Raw genomic sequence first — 14898 nt, forward strand, 5'->3', positions numbered from 1 at the left:
GACCCACAGACACCTCCCTCTCCCAGCCTGGCTTCGCGCCTGGGGTCAGGAGACCCCCTGGGGTCCCAAAGTGAGGGGGGGCTAGCTAAGGATTTGGGGGGCCCCCCGGGATGCGCTTGTCAGCGCCCGCGGCGCTTCGGGCCCGGCCTGTCTCCTCCCCTTCCTCCTTCTCCGCCCCCTCCCCGCCCCTCCCCGGAGCTCCGCCGCGGCCACCTCCCACCCGCGGGATCCCGGCGTCCAGAGCCGGCGCGTGCGTCCGTCGGTCGGCCGGATAGTCTGTCCGCGCGGAAAGCCCAGCGCCCCGGCGTGCGGCGGCCCCGGGGCCTGGGAGGGAAAGGGCGCGGAGGCGGGACCGCGGCTCCCTCCCACTCCGGGGGGAGCCCAGGAGGCGGCGGTGCTGAAGCGCCAGCGGAGAAGGAGGCAGCACAGCGGAGAGGCGGTGAGAGCGCGGGGCGCTTATGGACCCCACCCCCGGCTCCTGCGGGGGGCCGGCCGCGCGCTCGGGGGAGGGCTGGGCTGGGGAAGGGGGGCGCTGGTACCCCCAGGGCGGGAAGCCGCGACCATCCGGCTCCCGGGCTTCGCCTGCGAGGCGACGCGACCCCCGAGGGGCCCTGGGCCGCGCCTGCATCCCCGCGCATCCCCGCGCGCCCTGCATCCCGGCCCCGGCGCGGGCCCCGGGGGAGGGGCGCGCTCGGGGAGCTGAGGAGGGGGCGCCGCAGGCGTGGAGCCTCGGAAAATCGCGCCCGCGGCCCGTGCCCTCCCTTCGGGCCGACCCCGAGGGAACGCGGGCGGTGACCCCTCGAGCCCCCCTTGCCAGCCCCCCCATCGGTTCCCCATTGTTCTCAGCCGATCGCTCTCCCGGGAAGGGGGAGGGGGTGCTGCGCTCTCCTCTTAAAGGGCCCTCTCCCCTTCTTGTCTCCCGGCAGGTCGCGAGCACGAGTGGGGTGGGGCGTGCCCACGGGCCCCCGCCCCCCTCGTCCCCCCCGCCCAGCTCCGGAGCCGCAGCCGGGCCGGCGGGCCAGGGGTCCGCGGCGCACCCTCTCCGGTGCGTTCTTCAGCCAGCCAGGCCTACCAGGACGCCGTGTGAAGCAGGAACAGGGGGGACAGGGACGCCCCCTTCAGCAGGAGCCGTCGGAGGGGCGGACCCGAGACCAGGCGAGCAGCCCCGCAGGAGCCAGGCTCAGGGTCTGGGACGCAGTCGGGAGCGCAGAGGGCCGGCTGGGCGCCGCAGAGCCAGCAGGCTGGCCCGGGCCTCCTGGGTGACAGGCCCTGCGTGGCTGGCTGGGAAGAAGTGACTGGAGACCTGCAGGAAAGAGACTGGACCTAGAGGAGGGGCGGCTGCCTCGCTGTCCTTGCTGAGCCCCGGGGACCAAGGAATTTAGAGCAGCGTTTCCCCATCCTGAAAAAGACGATTGCTGTCCAGAGCAGCACCCTTTATCTGAGACAGCGCTGGGGGCGGGGGTCCTTGGGGCCTGGAACCCCACCCCACGCTCCTTTAACTGGGGCCTCTGGGCCTCACAGAGGACCCCGGGTTCGCAAGGAGGCCTTCGGGGTCCTGGCCCCTGCGGCTGCAGCAGTGGCCATGTCAAGGCCAGGCCAGGGTGTGATGATGCCCGTGAACGGGCTGGGCTTCCCACCGCAGAATGTGGCCCGGGTGGTGGTGTGGGAGTGGCTAAATGAGCACAGCCGCTGGCGGCCTTACACGGCCACCGTGTGCCACCACATCGAGAACGTGCTCAAGGAGGACGCCCGTGGTTCTGTGGTCCTGGGGCAGGTGGACACCCAGCTGGTGCCCTACATCATCGACCTGCAGTCCATGCACCAGTTTCGCCAGGACACAGGTGAGCAACCCCACCCCACCCTGCCCCACCCACCGGGCCGGCCAGGCCGAGACCGACAGTGTCACCATCACTGTTGCGAAACACCGCCTGCCTTTCGTGGTGGTGGGATGCTAAAATCCCCGCGGCATCCCCGAGGAGGGAGCCTGGGAGACTGCTCTGCTGACCCAGCCTTGCTCACCTCCCCCCAAAAAGGGATAGCCTCGCCTAGTCCAGCTCAAGACTTGGGTTCCAGTCCAGCCTCTTCTATGCGTGGTAAGGCCTTGGCTGAGCTCCAGCTCCTCTCTTAGCCTTGGTTTCCTCGCCTGTAAAATTGGTGGGTCAGTGTCTCCCACAGCTGTGTGAGGATCGAGTAAAATCGCGCTCACTGAGCCCAGAACCTAGAAAACCTCAGCACTCCGGGAAAGGGATTTCCATGCACTTCCTCATTGGATTCTCTCCCAACAATCACAGATCCTAATACGATTGAATTATTATTATTATTATTATTATTATTATTATTATTACTATTAGTCCCATTTTACAGATGAAGAAACTGAGTCTCACAGAAACCAAGTGATTTAAAAATTTAGAGCGGGGATTTAAGCCCAGGCAATTGAGTTCCAGAGCCAACACTCTTGGCTGGTTTCCTGTACTGGCTGCAGGTGTTGGTGGTGTTGGGATGGGTGTGAGGGCGGTTGGTAATGATGGAGGGAGGGGGTGAGGTGGCCGTGATGGAGACAGCGTCGGTGGCGATGTCAATGATAGTATTGACTGTGGACTTGGTGGTTGTCTTGGGGGGGGGGGGGTAGCGTGATGGGGCAATAATGATGGAGAGAATGAGGTTGGTGGCCGTCTTGGTGGTCGTGTGATAGGTAATGATAGTGACAAAAATGGTGAGGTCCACGCTCAGCATTCATGTTCTGGAAGCACGCCATCCCTGTGGAGGTCTCTGGGAGTCGTCGCTCGCTGGTCTCCGACAAGCTTGGTGGGCAGTGGGGGGTGGTGAGTGCCTGCCTCAAGGAAGCTGCCAGAGAATCCTTGGCACCTTTGACCCCAGGGACCGGCTGAGGGAGGTGTGGGGGAGTTCCTGCGAATCCCTGCGCGACAGAACCCCACGTAACAGCCGTGGAGATAGTAGGACACTTCCCTGCCCTCCAGAGCTGTTCAAGACGGTAGCCGCTAACTACATGCGGCTATTTAAATGTATGCTAATTAAAATTAAACTTTAAAATTCAGTTCCTCAGTCCCACCAGCCGCATTTCAAGTGCTCCGTGGCCACGTGTGTCTCAGAACTACCATATTGGACAGACAGCATAGGTCCAGAGCACCGTCATTGTCACAGAAAGTTCTAGTGGGTAGCTACGCACTAGAACATCGCTTGGTGCTAACCGAGTGTGGGGACGCAGATGAATTCATAATACGTGGTTTCGGCACATCTGTGATTCCACAGTTCCAAGCATTGAGTGTGGTCACTGGTGGTGCCAGGCATTCATTCATGCTGTCGTACAATCACTTACTGATCTCGCTGGGCGTCAGACCCTGTGCTAAGCACTAGAAAAACGCATGGCGCAAGACAGACCGGGTCCCGGGCAGAGGTTCACTGGAGGACCCACACTGGAGGTCCCAGGGAGCGAGCAGCCACGTAACGCACAGATGAGCGGTTGCAGGTCTGAGAGCATGAGATGAACCCCGTGTACGGGGGGTGACAGAAGATTAACCTCAGGAAGTGATGTTTGAACGGAAATATGAAGAATGAGTGAGTGGGGCAGTGTTCCAGGCAGAGGGAGCCGTGCGTGCAAAGGCCCTGTGGCAGGAAGGAGCTGAGTACATTCAAGTCCGCTGTGTTAAGAGTGCAGTAAGTGAGGGAGAAGTGGTGCAAGCCGAGGTTGGAGCAGAGCCTGGACGCCGTGAAAAGGGCTTTGAATTTTCTCCTGACGGTAGAGAAAATCACCATTAACCCTCACGCCCATTCTTCCAGAGAGGCGCCGAGCCCCAGATGGAGAAGTGAGAAATGCTAGGCGTTCCCTGCCCTATTCATCTGGTTTATCCTCTAACCTTCTCTGCTGGAGGGCAGGGGTCTGACATCAGGAGGAAGTGGGTTTTCTCCTTGGCTTGGTGTTTGGCTTTCTGCAGGTTCAGAGCCAGCTCCGGGTGTGAAAATTTTCCAGGGCCTGGCTGGGGGTGGGGACGGGCACTTGGAGGCAGGGATAACCCCACCCAAGGCTGCCACTTTGGCCCCCTGGTCCTTGGCCCGCTGTTTCGGGCCCCTTTCCTTTCCTAATCCCAGCACCCCCACTTGGGCCCCTAGCTCCCCAAACTCCCTCCATTCCCCCTTTCAGCAGGCCCCTTAGTCTCAGTGGCAGCCCGTTTATGGTTCAGCTTTGCTGAATCCCCCAGAAGTGCAGCTTCAGCTACTTCCCTACGCCTCCTCCCCAGGGCTGTTCACCCACACCTACCCCCTGTTTGCCGGAAAAGGGAAAAAACCACTCGTCCCTCAGCAGGCTCCTGGGAGCCTGCCAAGACCCCCCAGTAAGGGAGGAAGGCCTGGAAACCTGTGGGGTGGAGGGGGGCACCTTGGTTGTGGAAAGCTGCTGGAGGGAGGGGCAAAATGCCTCCCCAGCAGACACATTATTCTGTGTTCCCCACTTCTCCCAGAAGTAAAACAAGTCAAGAAAGGACATCTTGTCCTCACTGTTGATGGCCCAGGAAAGAGCCCCAAGCAGGTGTCCTCAGCTCTCTAGGCCTCAGTTTCCATCTTGGAAAAGATTATGATTCTCCCTCGCATGCACTTTCTCCCCCCCCCCCCCGCCTCTCTCTCTTCCCCACCCCACTCCCACCATCACACACGCACAAAACAGTATAAAGCTATAAAACCAAAAGCTCACGTACATGTACTGAAATGAACACAGCTTCTATCTAGATTTTCTAATTGTAAAATTCTTGATAAGCTCCCTGAAGCCGAACTTTAATTTTGGGGGGAGGGAAGGGGCAGTGTGCCTCAGCTTTGCCAGTGCCCTAACACTGGAGCCGATGGGCTTTCTGACAAGGTCAGACAGTAAACATCTTAGCCTTTGCGGGCCATACTGTCTCTGTTGTAGGCGCCACCCTCTCCCTTGGCGAGAGAAAAGCAGTCACAGACAGTCAGCAAATGAACAACTGTGGCCGCGTTCTAATGAAACTCGTTATGGACCCTAACGCTGGAATTTGTATAATGTTCACAAGTCATGAAATATTCTTTCGTTCCCCCCCCCAACTGTTGAAAAGTGTAAAAACCACTCTTAGCTCGCGGGCTGTGCAAACGCAGGCCGTGGGCGGATTTGGCCCACGGGCTACCGTTCACCAACCCCACCGACCCCTGCCCTGTTGTGCTCTCAACCTGCCCATGGGGTAACACAGCCCTGCCACACCCGTCAGAGCCTCTACTGAAGTACACGCCTCGCGGTGTGGGCCAAGGTGCGTACGCGTGTGCACACCCACCCACACGGCACCAACCCGCTTGTATACCACCGACGCCCAAACGCCCTGTCTCTGTGCCTGTCGCGCAGCCGGCGGAAGGAAGCCCAGGTGTGAGGCTTGGACCACAGGAGAGAGGCCAGGCCCGGTCCCGTGGGGGCTGCTGTTTGTTCAGCCGGTGCCCCCTCACCTCTTTCCTGCCGGGCTGTTTTCATCACTCCCCGCGGGAGGTGAGGTTCCCTTTGAAGCCCTGCAGGTCCAAGCCCACGTGTGGGGGGGGGATGCTGTGACCCTGGGCCACGTGATGTTCGAGCAGTCACCGTGGCGTCCCAGGCACAAGGCTGGAAGGGAGAGCCAGAGTCAGGCAAAGCACAAGGCGGGCGCCCTCTTCATAAGTGTGTGCTCCGCAGTATGTTGACCTTCTTGCTGTATCGCGTGCTGCGTCCCCCAGCTTTCCTCATCTTCCTCTGTGCTGAGCTGCCCCCTGCCACAGGCAAACCAGGCGTTCACAAATGCGAAGCCAAGGTCAGTGGGCTCGCCCGGGGGGTTGCAGCATCCGGTGGCAGAGCTGGACCCGGGAGCCATCCGGGGTCGGCTCCCGCCGGCAGCCGGGAGATAATTCGGGAACCGCTTGCTGCCCCCCTGGCAAGGCCACAGCTTCCCTGAAGGTTCGTTGGCCCCCATCCTGCTGTCGGGGTGACAGCTCACCCAGACCCCAGAGTTTCCACCCAGTCCCCACAGCTGGACAGAGATATGACTTAGCCACTTCCCAGATAACTTCCAGATTCCTCCCTGGACCTCCATGGCTGGGGATAGAGGGACGGGCCAGCTTTCTGGCTGATTGGTACCAAGCCCACATCATTCCTTCTCTGGGTAGCTTGGGCTCCACTCAGCCCTGCTCACTGCCCTCATGTGGATGTCCTATCTGAGGACAGGCTTAGGCTGTGGGAAACCAGTGGGTCCGCCCAGAGAGGGAAGCAGCCATCACCAGGGCAAGCACCGCCAGAAATCAGACTCTTAGGCAGGCTATTGTCAATGGAGAGACTGAGGCCCAGAGAAGGCGGGCCGGAGGTCACACAGCCAGCCAGCCCCAGCGTGGAACCCAGGCCTCTCGGACGGGTCTCAGGGATGGAGAACAAGGTGACCTTCGGTGCCGGGATGACAGAGTCCCCTCCCCCTTCTCCCTCCAGAGCTCTGCTGGGGCTTGTTGTCTGGGAACGGCCTATGTAACCCCAGAGGCCTCCAGCACCAGCTCCCTAGTCACAGGACCCCTGGGGACCCTCTCCCAGCCAATATGGGGGGGGGGGGCTCCTATGGCTGGGCCTGACAGCAGAGGCCAGAAGGATGATGTACGTTTGGGCGGGGGGGGGGGGGGGTCCATCCCATGGCAGCAGCAGGTCCAACTAATCTGTTCATGGGTGTCTGTCATTACCACCTGTCACACTGCCCACATTCACACCGCTACGGACCCACCCCCTGGCCCCTGGCTGCTTTTCTGGCTTCAGGAGCTGCTGATTCTTTTTTTTTTTTCTTTTTATTTCTTTATTTCGAGAGAGAGCATGCACACACGTGCACGTGAGTGAGCAGGAGAGGGGCAGAGAGAGAGAAAGAGAGAGAAACAGGACCCTTGCCAGAGTGGTTTCAGAGCTTTGCGAAGGCAGAGGCAGACACATAGCATGGGAATAGCGGTCGAACCCTCTGACTCGGATATATAGAGTTGAACTGCAGGCTGGCCCCTTGCTAGCTTGGTGACCCTGGGCAAACCTCTTAACCTCTGGGAGCCTCAGTTCCCTCCTCTGTAAGGGGGGGGAGTAACAATAGTGCCTACCTGAGAGGGCTGGCGTGAGGATTAAATGGGATAATATAGGTAAGAGCAGGAAGAATATTACTTTGGACGCAGTTATCACTCAAGTAGGACAGAGGGTTACATGCTTCATAGGAGAGGTGCCGGTTGCCTTGGGCCAGTGACGCGGGCAGCGTGTGCCTGGGGGCTCTGAGAGCGAGGACTTCCTCGAGGAGGAGTCCTGCAAGAGTCTGTATTGTTTGAGGAGCACTTCCAGGGTTGAGGAAGCTGCATCAGGAAGGTCCCGGAGGAAGCCTCAGGCCTGGGGGGAGGAGGGAGGCTGTGCTGGAAGAGGGGAGGGGTAAAGGAGGCCTCTTGGGTCCCACTGGGCATCGCCAGGCTGCCAGCTGCTGCCCTTTAGCGGGCGGGCCCCAGGGGACCCAGAGCCATGCTGAAGGACCAGCCTCGTTAATCATGGGCCCTTGGAGGCCAGGGCTGAAGCATGCTGGGGCTGGGGCGGGGAGGGTGGCTGATGCAAGCATATCCTTACAGTCCATCGGGCTCCCTCCACCCAGCCAGGGGGCGTCACCCCATTTTACACACAGCAAAGCTGAGGCTCAGAGGGTGGGGAGCCTCCTGCCAGAGCTCGGAAGAGACGGAGGGACATTCAGATCCAGGCCTGCGGCACCCACCCCATGCGAGGCCGGGCGGCCCTAGCACCTTGGACAGCGCCAGCAGCGCCTTGCCCAGGCCTGTGGGGGGTTGTCCCCGGGATCCTGAGTCGGATCCCGCTCACAGCCAGCCCCCTTCTCTCTCTTCTCCTGTCCCCTGCGCCTCCTTCACCCCTCTCCATCCTTCCCTGCTTTCTCCCAACCCCCCAGCCTCCTCTTTCCAAGGGAGCTGTGGAGTCTAACCCAGAGGTGAGGGAGGTGATGAGCGCTGTGGCGGGGGAGGGGATGAGACGATTGGCGCTATTCTATTACCAGTAAGGTGGGGCGGGGCTTTGATGAAGCCCTCCGGGAGGGTAACGGTGGCCGTCCTGGGTCCTGGGGAGGGGAGGGGGTGGGGTGACAGGGGCTCCGTCGGCCGTGATGGAGGGTGGGAAGAAGCTGATAAGCAGTGAGGGGGGAGGCATGGGAGTTCTAGTGGGGAGGTGATAGAACACGCGATTGGAAGGTAATAGGAAGGGTCAGGGTGGGGAGGTGATGGGGTAGGACTGGTCACAGCAGCGGTGCCCACTCAGGCCGTGGATGGTGGGGTCCCTAGTTCCCCTCCCCAGGGTGGAGTTCTCAGGGTGTGGAGCGTGCCCGGGGCCCTCCCAGCCTCCCCTCCCCCAACGTCTGTGTCTCCCAGGGCCTCCCCTCCCACTACTCCCGCATCACACCCCAGGTAGCCCCTCCCAGGACAGCCTCCAGCCCCACGCGGCCTCCTGATTGACACAGATACCCCCACCAGCCCCTGGCTGCCCCTGGCTGATGCCGGCTGAGGACGTGGGGCCCCAAACCTGGAACTGGCTGCCTCAGGGAGCCTTGCGGGTGAGGCCCGGGCTCCAGGTTCCCTTCCCAGCAGCTCTCTGATATTGGGAGTGGGGGTGGGGTGCAGGCTTGTGACTTTGGGTAAGCTGCACTTTCTCCCTGAGCCTCCCTTTCTCCTCTGGAATGTGGGGCCCGACACCAGTACCTATCACATGGGATTGCGGTCAGTATTAATTCCTTCATTCATGCAGTAGGAATGTCATGAGCACCTACTATGTGCCAGGCACTGTCCTAGGCCCTAAGGATGCAGCAGTAAACAGGACAGACAAACCCTCTTCCTCAAGGCCCTTCTCTGTCTGGTGTGACGCAGGAGGCCAGGCACCACGGAGGTCCCAGGATGTGGGGCTGTTCCTGACCTTGGGGCCCCAGGAGCTACCAGGCTGGGGGCTCAGTCTCCTCTGGATCCTTTGTGGCTGTGTCCTTGCTCTGCTCCCCTGGCCAAGCTCCTCTCCCTCTCTGGGCTCTGGAGTGGCTCCAGGCTGCCACCTCCACCTGCCCAGGCAGTAATAGCAGGCCGATGACGGGGTATGGGAGGGAGTCTGGCACCCGGCCCCAGAGCTGAATGCCCTGAAATGCAGAACAAAGGACAAGGCAATCAAAGGAGGCAGCGCTGGCGGCCAGGGCAGTCCTGCCAGCAGCTGCAGCACGGCCACCTCTTCTCCCGGTGACAGGCCTTTGTCCCCTCTCCCTCCAGCTGTAAGCAGAACTCGCCAGAGGAAGCATACAGCTTACCTGGAACCACACCATTATGGGGCCCTCCTAGGCGCCTCTGTTCTAGGGAACGAAGGTTCATTCATGCCAACGCGTGAGTCACCCGGTCCCGTGGAAGTAAGAGAAGGGTCTGGGCTCTGATTTCTAGGTGATATGGGCCAAGTCCCTGTCTCTCTCTGGGACCCAGTTCCCCCTTCTTGACAGTGGCTGAAAATTCAGATGCTTACAGAGTCCAGGCAGCTAGTAAAAGTGTGTGCGGTGGCTGGGAAGGCAAAGGTTTCCAACCGCTGTTCTCTAGTGCTTGGTACACAGTAGGTGTTCAATAAATACTACAAAGCATGAATGCGGTGACCGTGACTCGGTTTCTGCTAACGGTTGCCAAGGAGGCCAGTCCCTCTGGCCACATCTTTGGATATTTTGGGATGCTTGAAACCCAGACTTGAGTGAGTCTACCCCAGTTTTCAAAGGCGGGTCATTTTTGTCTTTCTTTTTTTCTTTTTTTTTTTTTTTTCAATGTAAATAGCATGCCGACCACAACAAACACATCCACCACTAACTTGCAATCTTCAGGCTAGTCGTTTCTAGCATTCAGTTAGGTTCACTCGTGTGTATTTATTCGGTCCTTCCTTCCTTCCCTCAGCTAGCGTTTTCCAAGGGCCTATGCGTGTGTTCCCGGCTATCAGGGGATGCTAAGGTGGCTGAAAGCCAGCCCAGCTTCTGAGAGGCGCCCAGGCTGGAGGGAACGCAGTCTCAATATCTCAGCGAGCTACGTGCTTTAATGGGGGCACTGCAGCTGCAAGGTGCCGTGGGAGCCCCAAGAAGGGTGTGATTCTCCCTCAGTATGGCAGGGAAGATCCCAGGAGGACAGTGCTTGCGCTGAACCGGCAGGGAGGAAAATGGGCTGGGGGAATCGAAGGACATTCCAGACAGAGGAAATGGCACGTGCAAATACTCGGAGGCACAGCCACGCACAACGTGCTCAGAAAAGAACTAGAAGTTGGGTGTGGCGAGAGCGTGAGACGGCACAGACAGCTTGTGATGGGTCAGAGATGAGCTGAAGAGCTTAGACTGATTCCTAAGGGCACTAGGGAGCTATTGATGGGTACTGAGCGGAAGAGTGATGCGGTCAGACTTGAGTTTGGCTCTGGCTGCCACGTGAGAATGCGTTGCAGGGTGCAGGGGGCGGAAGCTGGGACACGGGGCAGAGGTTACTGCCGTAGTAACCTCTACGAGGTTAGGAAGGAGACGAGGAAGGAGAGCCTCAGAGCAGTCCGGTCAGTCCCCCGGGGCCACACAGCGGTCTGGGAGATGCGGACTGCTCCTTCCCGTTCCCTGTCCCCTCGTTTCCCCGCATGCAGCTCTTACTGCTGTATCAGGGGGTCTGAACCCCAGTGTGCTAGAAGCCGGGTGACCGAGAGGCCCCGCACGCGGCCCATAACGTGGGCACATCCAGCTGCCGGCAGCCTCTGGGACAAGGGCCTTTCGAAATCGATTCGCAGGCAGTAGCCTGAGTGCCACGCGGCCCCTCGGCCTTCCTCACCCCTCCCCTCTCCTCTCCATTGCCCTGGCCTGGCTGCCGGCCCACCCTGGGGAGCCTGGGCCAGCTTCAAACGTGCCGAAACCGCTAATGGGCCACGGCTGAGCCTGACGAGTCCCCTGGGAGAGTTTGAAGGGAAACAGAACACGGCGGGATTATCGATCACAGCGTGGGAGGGGAGGGGCGGGGCGCCCTGGGGCCCCTGCCTGCCGGGGGTTCAAATCCCAGCCAGGCCTCTGCCCCAGCCACGCCTCCTCGTCTTCCCAGGGAGCCTGAGTCTCCCCATCTTCCAAGGGGGGGCTGATGGGAGTGCTCGAAAGCCCTAGGGCTGCCGTGGAGACGGGTGGTGCACAGACAGAAACCGCCAGCACAGGAGCTGGATAAATCGGGCCGCCTGTAGCTGCCTGCTCTTGCTGCTCCCTGTCAGAGGGAGTTGGCCAGCCGTGCGGACAGTCGGGGAGGGCCAAGGGAGAGGACCTCTATCCTGGAAGGTCAAACGGCAGGCTGGAGCCTCCGCCGCGTGCCGTGCCCAGCCTCCGTGCGTCAGTCTCCTCCTCTGGAAAATGGGCTGGTGGGAGCAGGGCAGTAAAGGCGGCAGCGGCGGGAGTCAGGGTGTGGGTCTGGCTAGACCACTCGCTTGCATGGAATATCGGGCATGTTCCTAAGCCACTGGGTGCCTCTGCTTCCTCACCCCTAACGTGGGGTAATAAAATCCCTACCCCATGGGGCCGTCATGAGGATTACCCAAGTTGACGTGAACCTGGGCCATGCGAGTGTGTTCTCTGACTGGGTCCTAGGGGTGTTAGGATTACTTCTGGGTTGGTGGAGGGGTCAGTAAAGTCCCTCACTGGGGCCTGGCAGCCAGTGGGTGCTCAACTCAGGCTCAACCCGCTGCCCAACCCCTGATCTCAGGCCTCAGCCTGGGGCAGGACTCCCTCCGCCGGACAGGAAGTCCCATGGCTACCTCCCTCTCCCACCGAGCCCTCCTTCCCGTGGGGGTCTGGGTGCCCCCACCCTGAGATCACTTCCCTCCGGGAAGCCACCTCCACCACCCCCCCCCCCCGGCCCCTGGGGCTGGCCCAGTCAAGGGAGGAACTCTCTGGAGTCTGAGGGGCAGGCAGGAGGGCATGGGGCCCTCCCTTCTCTCCAGAGTCAGCTGCCTCTTAATGCCAAACGCTGGGTGCTGAGATGCCCACACGGCCCACCCCCAAGAAGGGGGTCAGATCAGTACCACGTTCTCGGGGCAGAAACCTCGCACAGCTAAACACAGTGAGTGAAGCTGAGGTAAGGTAGTGAGTTCCCCATCGCGGGAGGTATCCTAGGCCGGGGCTACCACTTAGCTGAGTTGAACCCCTGAGAACCGGTGCAACCTGGCCATTCTATTACTTCACGAATGGAACATCAGTCCCGGCCCTCCGGAGGTTTCAGTGCTCTGGGCCTCCGTTGCCTCATCTGTAAAACAGGAATAATTCTGGTCCCTCCCTGGAAGGAGGGATAAAATGAGTTAGTGAAGGAAAGTGCTGGGCACGGCATCCGGCATACAGTGGGTGCTCAATAAATGCTAGCTCTGTCGTTCTGGCTGTAGCTACCGTCTGCCCCCATCCTCTCCGCTCCCTGCTCTCCCCTGTCTCTTGTCTCCCCTGACTCTCCCTGACTGTCTCAGTGTCTAGGTTTGGCGTTTTGTTTCTTTACGCCTCTCACCCTCAGCCTCCCTCTCTGCCCCCACCCCCCACCCCCGGCCTCTCGTCGCACCCGCCTCAGCATTTCCCGTTTCGATCTTGCTCTCCCTACGGCAGTCTCTCTGGGCATGTGTCTCTCTCTCTCTCTGTCTCTCTGTGTCTCTCTCCCCCTTGTCTCTCGCTCTGCTCTGTGTTTCCATCTCTTTCGTGGCCTCTGTCCCAGGCATGAGCTGCTTATGGGCCGCAGTGGCCGTGGCCGCCCCCACGCCCGGCCTCAGTGCATGGCCAAGGCCCCTTTCCCCTCAGTTCAGCTGGAACAAGACAGCAATTTTTCAACCAGACATTCTTTTTTTAATTTCTTTTTTTTAATGTTTATTCTTTTTTTTTTTTTTTTTTTTTTGAGAGAGAGAGACAGAGCGTGAGCAGGGGAGGGGCAGAGAGAGGGAGACACAGAATCCGAAGCAGGCACCAGGCTCTGAGCCGTCAGCCCAGAGCCCGAAGCCGGGCTCAAACCCACGGATGCGAGATCATGACCTGAGCCGAAATCGGACGCTCAACCGACTGAGCCCCCCAGGCGCCCCTCAATCGAACATTCTTAAGAAACAAAGCGGAGTTTGGGGGACAGGTAACCAAAGCAGACACACAGAAACAGGCCTAGAAATGGTCCAAGCTTGACACAGTTTCCTAAGTTGCCACGGGGGCACAGACCCTCATGGCCGGCACAGCTGGGTGCCCTGGAGACCCAAGAGGGGAGCGGTCTGCTCGAGAAGGCCCAGCTATGCCTCCAGGCCCCCGGTTTCCCAGGCTGAAGAACCTCGGGCCCCATCTTAGACCCATGGTTCTGGCCAAAAATCTAGGCCAAAGCCGCTGGGCAGGAGAAGCGCTCCGGCTCCCTTGGAAATCTAAAGATCGCGGCCCAGACGGGTCACTGGGGAACCAGCCGGCCCCCCTCGGCCTGGTCCACGGCCAGCCGGAGCCCGAGGTGGACGGATGGGCGGGCGGGCTGCAGCGGGTGCCGCAGGGTGCAGGGCCCGGCAGGGAGGACAGCAGCTGCCCTAATTACTCCCGCTCTCCAGGTTCCAATCTCGTTTGAAAAGGACTCCAGGGACGCAGCCTTTAATAACTACCAGTAAACAGGCAGGAAAATCGATACCTGGTAAATAGAGCCCTGGAGAGAGGGACGCCTGGGCTGGCTGGTCCTGACCTGCTGGGAGGGGCCGTCGGAGTCCTTTGTTGCAGAGCTGGCCAACACTGGCCTCTGGAACCCTGTCCCCCCCCCCTTCCCCGGGGACCCCGGGTGCGCTTTGGCTCCTGAAGCCTCCGCTCCCCCTCCATTAAAACCAGCCTGTCTCCTCCTCTTTCCCTGACTCGTGCCAAGTAGGTTGCCTGTTTCTGTTGCAGACGCCTCCTTTGCACCAGGCTTTGTGCCTGGCGCTGGGAACGCAGGCGTGGGTCCGACCTGGTTCTTGTCCTCCTGAGGGTCATCAACCGGCGAGGGAGATTAAGCACAAAAACGAATTAATGACAGCGCAAGGACAGGTGTGCAATATACAGCTGCATGTGCCAGTCGCAGCGGCAGGAACACAAAAGCGCTTCCGGGAGGAGGTAGACGCATGGAGGGTTTTGTTGGATGAATAGGAGTTCACCGAGGGAACAAGGGCCGGGAGAGGGGGAATGGGGGTAATGTGTGATGTAATAATAACAGCCGTCTCGGTTAACATTCACCGAGTACTTACTGTGGCCGAGCATCCTGCTGAGCCCCTATGACAGGCATTGTCTTGTTCTGTCCTACGGTGATTCTTTGGCGTATGTATTAATACGCCCATTTCACAGATGAGGACACTGAGGCTATGTGTGGAGCCAGGATCTGCAATGGCCTGTGAGACTTCTGAGTTGTTTCTCTCAACCACTTAATTCTACACCTCCCACCTCTGCCCCTGCCCTGCCCCGCCCAAGTCACGGATGCACAGGGGTGGTTAAATAAAGCAAGTTCCCATCCTTTCCTTTACCATCCCAGGGGTATGGTGCCTCAACCCTCCCAGGAGGCTAACGGTGGTGCCTCAGGCCCATCAGACCCGAAGATCATCTGTCGTGAGCCCTCACTCAGGAGCAGAGCAGGAGCAGGATCCAGAAAGGTTTCCTACAACCCCTCTCAGGCCTGTCCTAGAGGAACATCATTGTCCGGGAAAAAAATCAATATGCACGCACTCGATTACGATGATAAATCAGACATCAGAGTGAGGCAGCCCGAGAGGCCCCGGGGGGGAGGTTTGCCTATGATTGGCTTGACCAATATAGGCGTCCAGGGACATCACCCTCACGTCAGTGGCTACAACTCTGTGCCTCGATTTCCCCAGCTCTCAGGGTCTGACCGGGCAGG

At 59.9% G+C, this 14898-nt stretch overlaps 1 protein-coding gene across 1 annotated transcript in view; it reads left to right on the plus strand.

Moving 5' to 3' along the window:
• Positions 1-1570: 1570 nt before the first annotated feature.
• The window catches only part of DTX1 (deltex E3 ubiquitin ligase 1), a 33276-nt gene continuing 19948 nt past the window's right edge, over positions 1571-14898 (plus strand). Inside the window, exon 1 of the mRNA XM_042910142.1 lies at positions 1571-1841. Coding sequence (XP_042766076.1) covers positions 1583-1841 — 259 coding nt within the window. The 5' untranslated portion in view covers positions 1571-1582. The remainder of the gene's footprint in view (positions 1842-14898) is intronic.

The sequence above is a fragment of the Panthera leo genome, chromosome D3 (assembly GCF_018350215.1).
Source record: "Panthera leo isolate Ple1 chromosome D3, P.leo_Ple1_pat1.1, whole genome shotgun sequence".
NCBI classification, from domain to species: Eukaryota; Metazoa; Chordata; class Mammalia; order Carnivora; family Felidae; genus Panthera; species Panthera leo.